Source organism: Podarcis raffonei, chromosome 2 (assembly GCF_027172205.1).
Source record: "Podarcis raffonei isolate rPodRaf1 chromosome 2, rPodRaf1.pri, whole genome shotgun sequence".
In the NCBI taxonomy this organism is placed as follows: Eukaryota; Metazoa; Chordata; class Lepidosauria; order Squamata; family Lacertidae; genus Podarcis; species Podarcis raffonei.
This window is the reverse complement of record NC_070603.1, coordinates 116,128,093-116,142,949: the sequence shown is the minus strand read 5'-3', so window position 1 is coordinate 116,142,949 and position 14,857 is coordinate 116,128,093. Positions and strand designations below refer to the sequence as shown.

The following is a 14,857-nucleotide window of genomic DNA, read 5'->3' as shown; positions in this document are numbered from 1 at the left end:
ATGGCTGGAAGTCGCACTGGTACCGTCCACTTCTACGTCCGCAGCCATCCGGGTACTACGCAGGCTGTTTGCAACCCACGGGCTCCCTGACACTCTCGTCTCAGACAACAGGACTCCATTTACGTCAGGAGAATTCCAAACCTTCACAGCGCAGAACGCCATCCGCCACATCCGTTCGGCGCCATTCCACCCTGCCACCAATGGCCAAGCAGAACGCATGGTGCGGACCACCAAGGACACCCTTCGCCGCATGACGCAAGGGGATTGGGAGTACCGCCTTGCCACATTCCTTCTAGCACAGCACAGCACCCCCAGCTCAACGACTGGCCGGAGCCCCGCTGAACTACTAATGGGTCGGCGCCTTGCAATCAGATTGGACCGCCTTCACCCCGATAGAGCTCAGGATGAGGTAGTGGTGGGGGAAGGCAGGAACCCCCGGACCTTCGAGGCCCAGGACCCAGTGTAAGCAAAGAATTTTGGGGCAGGCCCTGCATGGGTACCCGCCACAGTCACCAGGGTCACTGGCCCCGTGTCGTACGAGGTGCTAACAGATGGGGGGCAATGCTGGCGCCGCCACTGCGACCAGATACGGCGACGATTCCCGGGAGAAAACCAGGAGGAGGAGGACAGGTCAGGGAACAGTGGGGCAGTGAGGCCCATAGAGCAGCAGGGGCAAGCAGGAGAGGCAGAATCAGTAAATACAGAGGAGACCCGTGAGGCCGAAAGGACACCGGAACCAGAACCACGACTGAGTGAGCCGGTTGCGCCAGACCAAACAGCCCTATCACAGCCAGCATCCTTGGAACATGAGCCAGAACCTGAACCCCGGACCAGGGAACTGTTACGAAAAAGGAGCAATGCAGAAGCAAGCACCAGGTGGCTGGAATGGTAAACAGGAAACTGATGTTATTGGATTGTTCCGTGGGAACCAGGAACAGCTTGTAAAGTGCTCTGAGAGCCGGGTGTTACCTCAGAGCAGCACATGACCCTGGACTGGAAGTACATGGGTGGAGTTTATTCTCTCTCTGCATCTGGGAAGCAAAGTGTACAGACATGTTTCTCTGTACTGCTGAAAGACAGAAATAAAGACATGTAGATATATTTCTGTCTGTCTCATTCCCCCTCCCTGGGGGAGGAGTGGTGTGTTCTTTTCACGTTAGAAAAGGATCGCCGAAGAGACCTCCTTTGATCTTGCCGGGAGTCGCTGGCAGGGGAGGTCATAAGGAATCAAGCCGGGCACCTGGAGGGTGGCCAAATTCCTCTGGACTAAGAGCTAAGCTGGAGGCTCTGACTTTTGGCTTGATCCCGACAACTGGTAGCAGACCGATGGATATCTGATCTATGAGAATCTGCATGAGAGGTGAGAGGTCGATGAATCGTTGCCATCCTCTGCACCTAAGGAGATAAAGAAAGCGTCTGCCTGCAGCCAGAAGCTGAAACAGACAGCTGGACACCGAGAGGAGTGTGTTTCAAGGCAACGGAGAAGGTATGCTGCATTTTGGGGGAGAGAGAATGAACGCAGAAAGATTAATTTCTGGTTCACAAGAGCTGTGTTTGAAAAACAAGCTCTGAAGGCAAGCTTGCATACCAGGAATTCCTGTGGTTGAGATAAGGAGTTCCGTCCTGAGCAGGTTGCTAGGCAACGTCTGCCAGTTACTGAGTGGCCTAAAAAGAGCCTGGGAAATCGAAAGTGTATCTGCGCAGCTGTGCAAGGGTTTTGAAAAACAGCCCAAAGGCAAGCCTGTAAAAAGCAGTAAACAGAGACTTTTGGAGTTTTACTGGCTTGAATAGTGAACGCTGGCTTGAGATTGAGTGTAAAGCTGACCCTTGGATTCAGCATGGATGCCAAGAAGGGGGGAGTGCCCCTGAGTGCCGTGGTTCTAGATGAACACAGCCGGCATGCTGCACTGGAAGAAAAGGACAGGGGGAGGGAGGAACGGAGTTCTAATTCCCCCACCGATGAGGCTACTGGAAAGGATGCTGTAGCTTTGAATGCTGTGCAGTGTTATACTTGTGGACAGGCTGGGCATCTTCAGCGGAGCTGTAAGAAGCCACGTCAGCCAAAAGGAGCGAAGGGCCGCTCAGCAAAGCCTGAGGCGTCAGGCAAAGGTCGTACCAAGCCTATGGTGAAACCTGGAAAGGCTTTGATGGCGAAAGGAACCACGCCAGATGTTGGGAACGCGTTTATTATCGACACTGCAGCGACAGTTCATATGTCCCCACACAGAGGGCTCTTTTCAACGTTTAAGAAGCAAAGCTTCACTGTGACACAGGCCAATGGTCAGGAGCTGGAAGCGGCCGGCGTGGGGACTGTCTATCTTAAGAGTCTGGACTTGACAATAAACAATGTTTACTTGGTTCCTGAATTGAAGTTCAATCTGCTGAGTGTTTCGCAGATTGCAAAAAGAGGACTGAAACTGTCCTACGATGCTGAGAGCTGCGAGATCTACAAAGATGGAGAGTTATATCTTTCTGCCAAACAGAAGGATGGACTATATTTGTTGACTTTTGCACAAAGTGATTACATGGAATGTAATTCATCTGTGTCTAACCTAGTTTCTCTTGCAGGTGTAAGCAAGAAGAAGACCGGAGTCAACAGAGCATTTCAGCGGGTGTATGCTGATGTGATTGGTCCTCTAGAACCATCTAGAGGCAATGCAAGATATTATCTTGTGTGTGTGGATCATTTCTCTAACTATGTCTGGGTTTATGTGTTGAGAAAGCCAAAGGAAGCCTTGGAGAGGTTTCAGGAGTTTTGTGACAAAGTTAAGAGTATGCATGATGCTAACATTGATTGTCTATTCACAGACGAGAAGCAGATTTTTCTTTTACAGGATTTCCAGAGGTTCCTGCAGAGGAAGGGAATAAGACACAAGGTTTCTGTTTCAGCGGAAGCGTGGAACAGGGGTGTCTGTGTACGGGTGAACAAAGAATTGCAAAAGGGGATGGAAGCGCAATTGCTTAGTTCACATCTGCCACATGAGTACTGGGCCGAGTCTCTGATGTCGTACTGTTATACGAAAGTGAGAAAGGTTTCAAAAGAGTTGGGAAGTTCTCCTTTTGAGAAACTGTTCCACAGAAAACCTTCTGTTGCCCATTTCAAGGTTTTTGGGTCTCATGTGAGAACAGAAGCTCCAGGTGGAGTAAAGAATGCCAGAGGCATTTTTGTGGGGTATGAAAAGGGTCTCTACAGAGTAATTTTGTCTGAATCTGGTCAGGTGATTCTCACAAAATTTCTAGAGAGTGCTCCTGAACAGGAGAGAGTGATAGTACACACATTTCCCACTGAGGACGATTCAGATGATGATGATTTCACTGATTTCAGCTGTAATGAAAGTGATGACACTGATAGCTCGGAGAGCTCAGTTGTCACAGTCATTGAGAGGAAGTCTCACACAATAGATAGGCCTTCACAACTGAAGGATGAACCACTGTTTACCATTGGAACTAGTTCTCCAAAGAGTCCTGAGACTGGACCAGTGAGCAGAGAGGATCAGCACCTCATACGTAGGTCTGAGAGAGTTACAAAGGGTCAACCACCCAAGAGGTACTCAAAAGAGTTTGCTAACTTAGCTGTTGCATGTGTTGCTGTTGTAAACAACCGAGGACAGGTTGGAGCTGTGTCTAAGTCAGAGACAAAGACACAACAGAGAGTTGCTAGCCAAGGTAATGCAGATGCACTCATTCCTTGGAAACCAGACAACCAGAGAGGTACACTGGGGAAACCAGTGGCGGGGAGTTCCAAGGGTGGAACTGAAACAACAGGGGAATGTTATGTGTATAACAACTGTTTGTTTTCTTCTCTGGATCATGCTTTGCTTGCTGCAACACGCATTGATTCTTTTGGGGGAGGATGTTACGAAAAAGGAGCAATGCAGAAGCAAGCACCAGGTGGCTGGAATGGTAAACAGGAAACTGATGTTATTGGATTGTTCCGTGGGAACCAGGAACAGCTTGTAAAGTGCTCTGAGAGCCGGGTGTTACCTCAGAGCAGCACATGACCCTGGACTGGAAGTACATGGGTGGAGTTTATTCTCTCTCTGCATCTGGGAAGCAAAGTGTACAGACATGTTTCTCTGTACTGCTGAAAGACAGAAATAAAGACATGTAGATATATTTCTGTCTGTCTCATTCCCCCTCCCTGGGGGAGGAGTGGTGTGTTCTTTTCACATTAGAAAAGGATCGCCGAAGAGACCTCCTTTGATCTTGCCGGGAGTCGCTGGCAGGGGAGGTCATAAGGAATCAAGCCGGGCACCTGGAGGGTGGCCAAATTCCTCTGGACTAAGAGCTAAGCTGGAGGCTCTGACTTTTGGCTTGATCCCGACAAACAGCCCTATCACAGCCAGCATCCTTGGAACATGAGCCAGAACCTGAACCCCGGACCAGGGAACACCCCAGGCCGCAACGCACACGTAGGCCGCCGGCGTACCTTGAGGACTATGAATGCGACCTCCCGGGCAGGACTGGAACTTAGAGGGGAGGGGTGTTATGTACTGAGTTGAATAGGATCCAAACTGCAGCAGTCTGATTGGTCCTAGAACAATAGGATCCAAAAGGCAGCAGTCTGATTGGTCCTAGAACAATAGGATTCTGAATGCAGCAGTCTGATTGGTCCTAGAACAATGCAGCAGTATGATTGGTTGGCAGGAACCACCCAATCATGCTCCAGATAGAAGTGAATCCACAACCTGATTGGCTTACAGTAGAATTCCGGAATTAGCCAATCATGTGCAGCCCATTGTGTAAATAATGTATATAAAGCAGATACTTTGAGGGGACAAGAAATCATTCCTCCTCACCACTATGAGCTGAATAAAGAGCATGAAATCACTTTGCGACTCTGAGTATATTTCACTTATACAAGAGAGCCTGTGAGAAGGAATTCTAAGGGGCTCTATGCAGGGAGCAATGGAGAAGAAACTGAGGGGCATCCTCCAAAAACCCCTCGCCAACAGAGACCCTGGTGTGGGCTCCTGCAGTCTCTTCACAGGAGCCCGGGGAGAGCCAGGTTTTAGGTGATTGCCCCTCAAGGCTCCCCAGGTTCAAGGCTAATGAAAATGAGCATGACCCACATACCTCTGCAAGATGCTTCTCACATCCTAGAGGGGGAAAGAGAGAAAGAAGAAGGAATTCACTGCCTACCACAGGCTCCAGTGTGAAAACCCCTCGGACCCTGGAATGGTTGCAGTTCAGCCTTCTAGGGTCAGTCTGTCTAGCACCCACCAAAATTTTGGCCAGGGAAGACTGAACCACCCAATTTTGTTTTCTCTCCAGTTTTCCTCATTTCCAAACCAGTTTGTAATTGTTTTTAAGTCCTTGTGAAAATTTATTAGGATTATAGTAAGAATTTCTCATCATATACACAATTGTGTGCAGTTTTGCCTAATATTGCAGCACCTGCTGTGGCACCCCCAGGGGGTGGGGGGAGGAAGATGCAGGTCCTATTGAAAAGACCCTCTTTGGGGGAGCATCTCACATCCAGGGTGGGGGCCAAAGGGAAGACACCATGTGGATTATAAAGGGCAGACATAGCCAAGTTGCTGGACTACAACTCCCATCAACTCTGGATTCAGTGAGATTTCTCTTTGTTTTTTTTTTTAAAGATATTTATTAGGGTTTTACAAAAAACAGAGATTTACAGAATAAAAAGAAAACAAAGAAAAAGAAAAATACAGAAAATACAAAGATACATAGAGGAGAAAAAAAGAAAATACAAAATACAAAAAACAAATCCATTTTTTGATATCTTTAACCTCATTTGCTTGTTTCCTTGACCTCCTCACACCTCCCCTTTTTGTATTCCCATTTACATAATCAATTCAGCAAATCCTTACCCTCTTTCATTTATCTTAACTCTATATCTGGGCACCACAGTTCAAGAAGGAAATTGACAAACTGGAACGTGTCCAGAGGAGGGCAACCAAAATGGTCAAAGGCCTGGAAACGATGCCTTATGAGGAACGGCTAAGGGAGCTGGGCATGTTTAGCCTGGAGAAGAGGAGGTTAAGGGGTGATATGATAGCCATGTTCAAATATATAAAAGGATGTCAGCATAGAGGAGGGAGAAAGGTTGTTTTCTGCTGCTCCAGAGAAGCGGACACGGAGCAATGGATCCAAACTACAAGAAAGAAGATTCCACCTAAACATTAGGAAGAACTTCCTGACAGTAAGAGCTGTTCGACAGTGGAATTTGCTGCCAAGGAGTGTGGTGGAGTCTCCTTCTTTGGAGGTCTTTAAGCAGAGGCTTGACAACCATATGTCAGGAGTGCTCTGATGGTGTTTCCTGCTTGGCAGGGGGTTGGACTCGATGGCCCTTGTGGTCTCTTCCAACTCTATGATTCTATGATTCTATGATTCTATGATATCATAACATATTATAACTCTATATTTTCATTCATTTATCAATTCATTTTTGCATATTCTTATTAACTTTTGTTGCTGAATACCACTTATTGCCAATCCAAACATAATTTTAACATTCATTAATTTTACAATTTTTCTGAAGATAGTCTTTAAATTTCTTCCAGTCTTCCTCCACCACCTCTTCTCCCAAGTCTCGGATTCTGCCAGTCATTTCCGCCAATTCCATATAGTCCATCATCTTCATCTGCCACTCTTCCAGGGTGGGTAGGTCTTGTGTCTTCCAATACTTTGCAATAAGTATTCTTGCTGCTGTTGTTGCATACATAAAGAAAGTTCTATCCTTCTTTGGTACCAATTGGCCGACTATGCCCAAGAGAAAGGCCTCTGGCTTCTTCAGGAAGGTATATTTAAATACTTTTTTCATTTCATTATATATCATCTCCCAGAAAGCCTTAATCTTTGGGCACGTCCACCAAAGATGTAAAAAAGTACCTTCATTTTCTTTACATTTCCAACATTTATTATCGGGCAAATGATAGATTTTTGCAAGCTTGACTGGTGTCATGTACCACCTGTATATCATTTTCATAATATTCTCTCTTAGGGCATTACATGCCGTAAATTTCATACCTGTGGTCCACAACTGTCCCCAGTCAGCAAACATGATATTATGACCGATATCCTGTGCCCATTTAATCATTGCAGATTTAACCGTTTCATCCTGCGTATTCCATTTTAACAGCAAGCTATACATTCTTGAAAGTATCCTAGTTTTGGGATCTAACAGTTCTGTTTCCAATTTTGATTTTTCCACCTGAAAGCCAATTTTTTTGTCCAAATTATAGGCCTCTCTTATTTGATAATAATGAAGCCAATCTCGCACTTTATCTTTTAATTTCTCAAAACTCTGCAATTTCAATTTGTCTCCTTCTTGTTCCAATATTTCCCAATATTTCGGCCATTTGGCCTCCATATTGAGCTTTTTCTGAGCCTTCGCTTCCATTGGTGACAACCACCTTGGGGTTTTGTTTTCCAATAAGTCTTTGTATCTTATCCAGACATTGAACAATGCTTTCCTGACAATATGGTTTTTAAATGCTTTATGTGCTTTAACCTTGTCGTACCACAAATATGCATGCCACCCAAAAACATTATTAAAACCTTCCAAATCCAAAATGTCTGTGTTCTCAAGAAGCAGCCAGTCTTTCAACCAGCAGAATGCTGCTGATTCATAATAAAGTTTAAGGTCTGGCAGGGCAAATCCGCCTCTTTCCTTTGCATCAGTTAATATTTTACATTTTATTCTGGGCTTCTTGCCCTGCCAGACAAATCTAGAAATGTCTCTCTGCCACTTCTTGAAACAGTCCATCTTGTCCAAAATTTGCAAAGATTGAAACAAAAATAACATTTTTGGCAATACATTCATCTTTATAGCTGCAATTCGGCCCAACAAGGAAAGTTTCAAATTTGACCATATTTCTAAGTCTTTTTTCACTTCTGTCCAACATTTCTCATAGTTATCTTTAAATAAGTTTAAGTTCTTAGCAGTCATATTAACCCCCAAGTATTTTACTTTCTTAGCTAATGTTAAACCAGTCTCCTTCTGAAACCTCTCTTTCTCAATCGGTGTTAAGTTTTTCTCAAGAACTTTAGTTTTTGACTTGTTCAGTTTAAATCCTGCCACATGACCAAATTCTTGAATCAGTTCTAATACTCTTTTCGTACTAGATTCTGGCTCCTGTAACGTCAAAACTAAGTCATCTGCAAAAGCCTTCAATTTGTATTGTTTGGCTCCGACCTGAATACCTTTAATCAGACGGTCCCTTCTAATCATATTTAACAAAACCTCCAGGACTGAAAAAGAAAGCAGTGGGGAGATTGGGCAACCTTGTCGTGTACCTTTCTCTATCTTAAATTCCTCTGTCACCACGTTGTTAACAATTAGTTTAGCCTTTTGTTCTGAATAAATTGCACTTATACCATTTTCAAACCCTTGGCCAACCCCCATCCCCTGAAGATTTTTCTTCATAAAACTCCAAGAAATATTGTCAAAGGCTTTCTCCGCATCTATAAAAATTAAAACTGCTTTGGTATTTATGTTCACTTGCAACTTCTCCAAAATATTAATTATATTCCTCGTGTTGTCTGACAAGTGTCTACCTGGAAGAAAGCCAGCTTGGTCCTTATGAATCTCTTCCACTAATACTTTTTTTAACCTGTTAGCCAAAATGTCAGCAAATATTTTGTAATCCACATTGAGCAGGGATATGGGGTGGTAGTTCTTAAGTTGCGTCTTTTCAGACTCAGTTTTCGGTATAAGTGTAATGTAGGCTTCCTGCCACGACTCCGGTGCCTTTTTCCCCTCTAAAATTTCATTGCAAACCTCCTTTAGTGGCCGAATTAACCAATCTTTCAAAGATCTGTAGTATTTGGAGGTTAAACCATCTGGCCTTGGAGATTTACCCAACTGCATATTCTGAATGGCACCTTCCACCTCCTGTTCTGTAATTTTGTGACTCAACATTATCTTATTTTCTTGAGAGATTTTTTGTAGTCCATTTGTTCTTAAAAATTGGTCTAAATCAGTCTCTTTCTGTGGCCCAGTGAGATTTCTCTTTGAGGAAGTGTGGAGATGGGGAGAACAGAACCAGGATCGCAGGGGGTGGCGAGTGAATTCTTTGGAGGAATAGATTGTTTATTGGGACAGTTAAAATGTTTCCCTCTCTTTAAGGACTCCGCTGTAGAGGGAATTCTGGGAAAGGAAAGGGAAAAGAAAATCCCAGATGTTGTTTTGTTGTTTCCTCCAAGTGTAACTGGAATGACTCCTTTCACAGGGCATCTGCAAAGATGTCAAGTCTGCTCTTAACTAGAGATCCTAAGTGTTAAGTTGTGGGTGAACATATCAGATGACACAGCGATTCTTCAGACAGCTCTTATTTATTCACAGGCCAGAACAGAACTGAACTGAAGGGTTCAGCCAACCTGCTTATATAGAGCTCCAGTACAAAGCAAAGTAACAACTTTCTGTAACTATCCAATCACTAAACGTCACTTTCAATTCCTTATTTGTATATGCAGACCTGAGTGAAAACTATCTACAGTATCCCCCTGCTGGCCCAGGGTGAGAACTTCAGTACATAACACTAAAGTGGGTTTCATCTCCAAATAGAAAAAAGAAGGGGACGAGGGTCTCTCCGGAGAATGAGGCTCCTGAGAAAGTGTAGAGTTTGGTTCCTGAGGTAGCATCGAAGAAAGACACACGTTCTTCTTCATATTCCAGAGTCACTCGGATCCTCCTGGGCTCCTCACTCAGTGATAGAGAGGAATGACAGGAGTCTAAGGCTTTGTACTTATACCTCCACTTCCCCACAACCCAGATCCCTTCCTCAGGGCTTAAAAAGAAGAAGCCCTTTCTCTCCACAGACTTCCTAGCGACCCCCACAGCCCACCACTCTCCCTCATTTCCCACAGTGACTTCCCAGAAATGGCTGCCTGCTGTGAATCCCTCACATCCCAACACACAAGGCCGGTCACTGAATCTCTCAGGATTGTCAGGCAGGGCTTCATCTTTGTATTCCCTTCTCACGCTTTTCTGATCCTCAGACAGGATGAGGCAGGGATGGGCTGTGTCTGGATCCAGAGTGACATTTGCTGTTGAGAGAAGATGAGGAAAAGAGAAGAGAGACAGAATCAGCCAAGAGTCAGAGACGGACATCCTGATCCAAAATAACACCAAGAAGAAGCAGATTCCCTCTCAGATAAATGGGGATTCCTCATGTTCCATTCAGGATTGGGACCCCCCCCCCTCTTTCTCCCAGACTAACCTCAGAATAAATACCTTCCCTGTGGCTTTTTAAATACTTATTTTTGTTCCATTTTACTCAACATATTTTATCGTGTCCCTCCTGTCAATTCAGTCACCCTTCAAGAAGCAAAATAGCCCAGAAAATATTCCCTCAGCTCTTCTATGCAGTGAAGGGGAGGAGGGGTGGATGGGGGCAAGAGGAGAAAAATGGTCCTCCTTTGAATCTCACTGTGTGACTTGCCCAGTTGGGGCTTTCAGAGGCTTATATTGAAATCAGGGGAAATAAATCAATGTAGGCAACCTAACTAATTCCCTTCCTGAAAATACACCTGCATTTTTATATCTAAGCATTTTGAAACTAGCTGTGCAGAGACTGAATCCAGCACTTTATAGCACATCAAGGACAAAATTTAAATATAATAGTTTTAATTGGTAAAAAATGAAAATAAGATTGTTTTACGTTATTGCTTTGCACCCTATGTTTTTAGCTGTTCTTATTTTTATCCATAAGTCAGGGGAAAAGGCGGGATATAAATTAATAATAATAATAATAATAATAATATTGAAAAACAAATATATAATTTTGCTGTGTTTATAGTATATTTGCCTGCAAGATGGAGTCCCCACCAAAAATGGTCCTTTCTATAGTAACCCTCGGCTCTGCACAGGTACAGAACCCAAAGGTGTGACTGCAAGAAAATCATAAAGAGGAACTGAATACATTCGTATTTTATTTTGGAGAGTGTTTCCTATGTAATTTGATATCCTGCTAATGCTTGATTTTAATCATGGTAATGTAAACATGAGTTAAAAAGGTAAGGGACCCCTGACCATTAGGTCCAGTCGTGACCGACTCTGGGGTTGCGGCGCTCATCTCGCTTTATTGGCGGAGGGAGCTGGCGTTTGTCCACAGACAGCTTCCGGGTCATGTGGCCAGCATGACCAAGCTGCTTCTGGCGAACCAGAGCAGCGCACGGAAACACCATATACCTTCCCGCCAGAGCGGTACCTATTTATCTACTTAAATTTTGATGTGCTTTCGAACTGCTAGGTTGGCAGGAGCAGGGACCGAGCAACGGGAGCTCGCCCCGTCACGTGGATTCGAACCGCCAGTCCTAGGCTCTATGGTTTAACCCACAGGGCCATCCATGTCCTCAACAGTGCACATGACATTCAAATGTGGGTATGTGGACTACTTATTTAGTTAGAAGAGAGCAAAAGTGCCAATTAACAGTCCAATCATGAAATACCAGTCCCCAACCTCACCTTGAATTTGGTCCTTCACCCAAAAATTACCTTTCTGAGGCAGTCTGGGTAACAGATCATCTGAAGAAGCAAAGAGATATAAAGTTTGAGAGCTAGACTTTTATAACTCGAATAATTTCGCAACAAAATTTATACTTCATAACATATTTTGGACTAATAAAATCCCTGCAGCCATTCTTCATTACCTTTTATTTTTTCCTCCCCAAGATATAGAATGGGAATTGCAGCCCTGAATTTTGAGATCTCCCTCTTCAATTCTAGTGGGAAAGTCAGTGGATTTTCAGATGTCCCCCTTTGCTCACACCTGATGGGAAAAAGACATGTTAACCCATTTCAAATCCAGAATTTCTGAGGGCAGCAAAAGAAAGGAATTGAGAGGAGGAAAGAAACTGTATAAAGCCAAGAGGGAGAGGGAGAGGAATGGAGTCACAGCGGGGGGAAGATTTCTCCTTACTAGGGACTCCAAAGCCAGACAACTGAGGGCCGAAGGAGCAGCCCTTTGTCTGAATCTCTTCACTTACATCCACTCAAATGGAGAAATAAAATAAAGTCAAGTGATACCACTCTGCTCAGAGTTTTTCCATTTCAGCTGCACTGCCTACGACATGCAAGAAAGATGTGGAGGAGATAAAGATGGTTGCTGTTGTTGACAAAAGTGAAATGTTCCTTCTATCCTGGCGTGCTCTGGTCCATGGGGTCACGAAGAGTCGGACACGACTAAACAATGACATCCTCTTATCATGAACCCAAGTGACACCTTGAAGTTACATATTGCAGCTGGGATATGTTCAGGAGCATGGCAAACACCCCAACTCCTGCTCCCTGTTTTTAGCCCCACAGGTGACAGGTAACTGTGTGGGACTCTGTGGAATAGTTCCACAGATGGTCCATGGGACAGGTGTCTGTGTGGGACTGAGTGGGGCAGCCATCACGGAGTTAGCTGATGGTGTGGCAAATCTAGATACTGTGAAGTATTATCATTATCATTATTATTCATTTCATTTCTATTCCACATTATATTATATTCTTTCCCAGTTTACCTGTGAAATTTCAGGGAATGATAATGGAGATGAGCAGGATCCCCTTACCTCTGCAAAGTTCTTCTAACATCCTAGAAGGGAAAAGAGGAAAGTCAGAATGGAATTCACTGCCTACCACAGGCCCTGTAATGAAGACCCATCAGCCCCTGCAATGGATCCCCTCTGGGGTGAATCTGCCTAGCATATGCCAAAGTTTTGGATAGGTATGGATGCATCTAACAATTCTAACAATTTCTTTCCATTATTTTCCAATCTTAAGTTCCGTTCTTTTTTATTTTAAATGTTCTGATGAAAATTCATGAGGTCTCCTCTGTCTTTCCTAGGTATCCCTAGTATCTTGGCCAGTGGGGAATTTATGGATAACTCTTCCAACTGAAAGAGTTCCTTTTTCTGGGATATCCTTAACTTTAACAAAGTTAGCTAAGCAGCTTCACACTCCTTAGCTAAATCAGGTACTGCCAATCCTCTCTTCTGTGGGACAGTTTGCATAGTAACATTATCCACTCTGGGAAACTTACTTTGCCAAATAAAATTATCCATACTTTTCTGTCAGCTTTTCAATTTCCTCAAGTCAACCAAGAGAGGAAGAGTAAGAAACAAAACCAAAAACCTTGGCAGTATTGTCATGCTTATTGCACTGATCTTTGCTTCTCATAGAATCATAGAATTGTAGTGTTGGAAGGGATTCCAAGGAAGAGAAGCAGCAGCAGAAGAAGAAGAGTTTGGATTTGATATCGCGCTTTATCACTACCCTAAGGAGTCTCAAAGCGGCTAACATTCTCCTTTCCCTTCCTCCCCACAACAAACACTCTGTGATGTGAGTGAGGCTGAGAGACTTCAAAGAAGTGTGACTAGCCCAAGGTCACCCAGCAGCTGCATGTGGAGGAGCGGAGACATGAACCCGGTTCACCAGATTACGAGTCTACTGCTCTTAACCACTATACCACACTGGCTCTCAAGGATCATCTAACCAAGATGATTTTAACTTACCCCACCTTTTCATATCAGGTTTCTGATGCAGTCCTTGGCTAGTGATTCCCCCCAACACTGCCATTCCGTGAGGGGGCCAGGGGTGTGGTGGCAAGACCCCTGGCAGCAGGCAGGGTGGGATCCCTGCAAGGGGGCGCCTGGCCTGGGACTAAGCCCCCCCTTGCCCTCCCTTCGCTACATTCCTGCTCAGAGATGCAAGCCCCAACTCTGTGCCCCATTTGACAGCAGTCCATTCTACCTGACCTCCTTCTCCATCCCTCCCCCTTTGGTCGAACATGGTCCACCCTGTAAAGCTCCTTGTCCGAGAATTCCCCCTTTTCCTCCTACGGAGCTTCCCCTGTCAAAACCTGCTCTTTAAAGCTGAATCGGGCCAAACAGCAATGCACAGAAAACCCAATTTGTCATTGGTTGTGCTTCAGCTTTAAAGAGGAATTGGGGGGGGGACAACTGGGGGGGGGAGAGTTTGGGTAGGGACTGGGAAAGCACTGCCCTGTGCCTGGAAAGAGTACAGCAAAAGGTAAGTGTGGTTAAACCCTGAGAGAGGAACTTTGGGACTTCCGGTTAGCGCCAGCGCTTAATGGCGGATTTCTCCCGGAGCTCCGGGAGAGATCTGCTTCGTGGGTTCGGGTCCTGCCAGCTACGGCGGAGCGGGGACCCTCAAAAATCACAGGCGCGTAGCCTGTGAACTGGAGACTCGGCGGGCACCTTTGCGCCCCCCCGACGCTGTGAAATAGCCTTTTTAAAGGCTGCGGATCAGCGGAGGGTGTGTGGAGCGGTGCTGAGAGTCGCTTTCACCCAGCCTGCGAAGCGAAGCCGCGTCGCCATTAGCGGAGAGCGCTGATTTCTTCCGGTGAATTTGGACTAAAAAGAACAACTATCCGTGAGTAGGATTGACCTCTAAGATACAATTGGACACTAAAATTAAAGAAATTGGGCACCGAGACGGACAAGCACCAAAAAGGAAGTCTGCTTTCCGTTCTGTAGCAAGATCAAAGCGAAAGGCATTTAAGCTGTAACTGTTTGAAAGGAGAGTTGTGGGAACTAAGAAATCCACCATCAAGCAAAGAACTCCCTCCCCGAAGGCAGGAGGGGGGGGGAAGAAGACTTTAAAGTGTTTTCCTGCCATTTTAAAAGAAATTGAGCTATTTACCGCTGCTCCTATACCTGGGGATCGGACTGCCGGAGAAAAGGAACCGGCTAAGGACTGTTGCTACAAGAAGGTAAAAAAGTATCTTTAACTGACTTTGGCTACTCTCAACTTGAAACATTTACTTTGTTGCATAGTAAAGTTATTTCCAGGACATTACTGATTTGGATCCTTTAGAAAGAGAAAAGAACAATTGAAAGGGACTAGGAGGACTTTTGTTTATTTTCTGGAGAGTGTGGGACTAAC

At 44.9% G+C, this 14,857-nt stretch overlaps 2 protein-coding genes across 2 annotated transcripts in view; both read right to left on the bottom strand.

Annotated features, from left to right (window-relative positions):
- LOC128409037 (tripartite motif-containing protein 10-like) overlaps positions 1–14,857 on the bottom strand; it is a 39,762-nt gene that overhangs the window by 15,017 nt on the left and 9,888 nt on the right. The gene's annotated exons all lie outside the window — the stretch shown is intronic.
- The window catches only part of LOC128409056 (tripartite motif-containing protein 10-like), an 83,502-nt gene continuing 78,123 nt past the window's right edge, over positions 9,479–14,857 (bottom strand). The window contains exon 7 of the mRNA XM_053379256.1: positions 9,479–10,014. Within this exon, the coding sequence (XP_053235231.1) occupies positions 9,494–10,014 (521 nt within the window). The 3' untranslated portion in view covers positions 9,479–9,493. The remainder of the gene's footprint in view (positions 10,015–14,857) is intronic.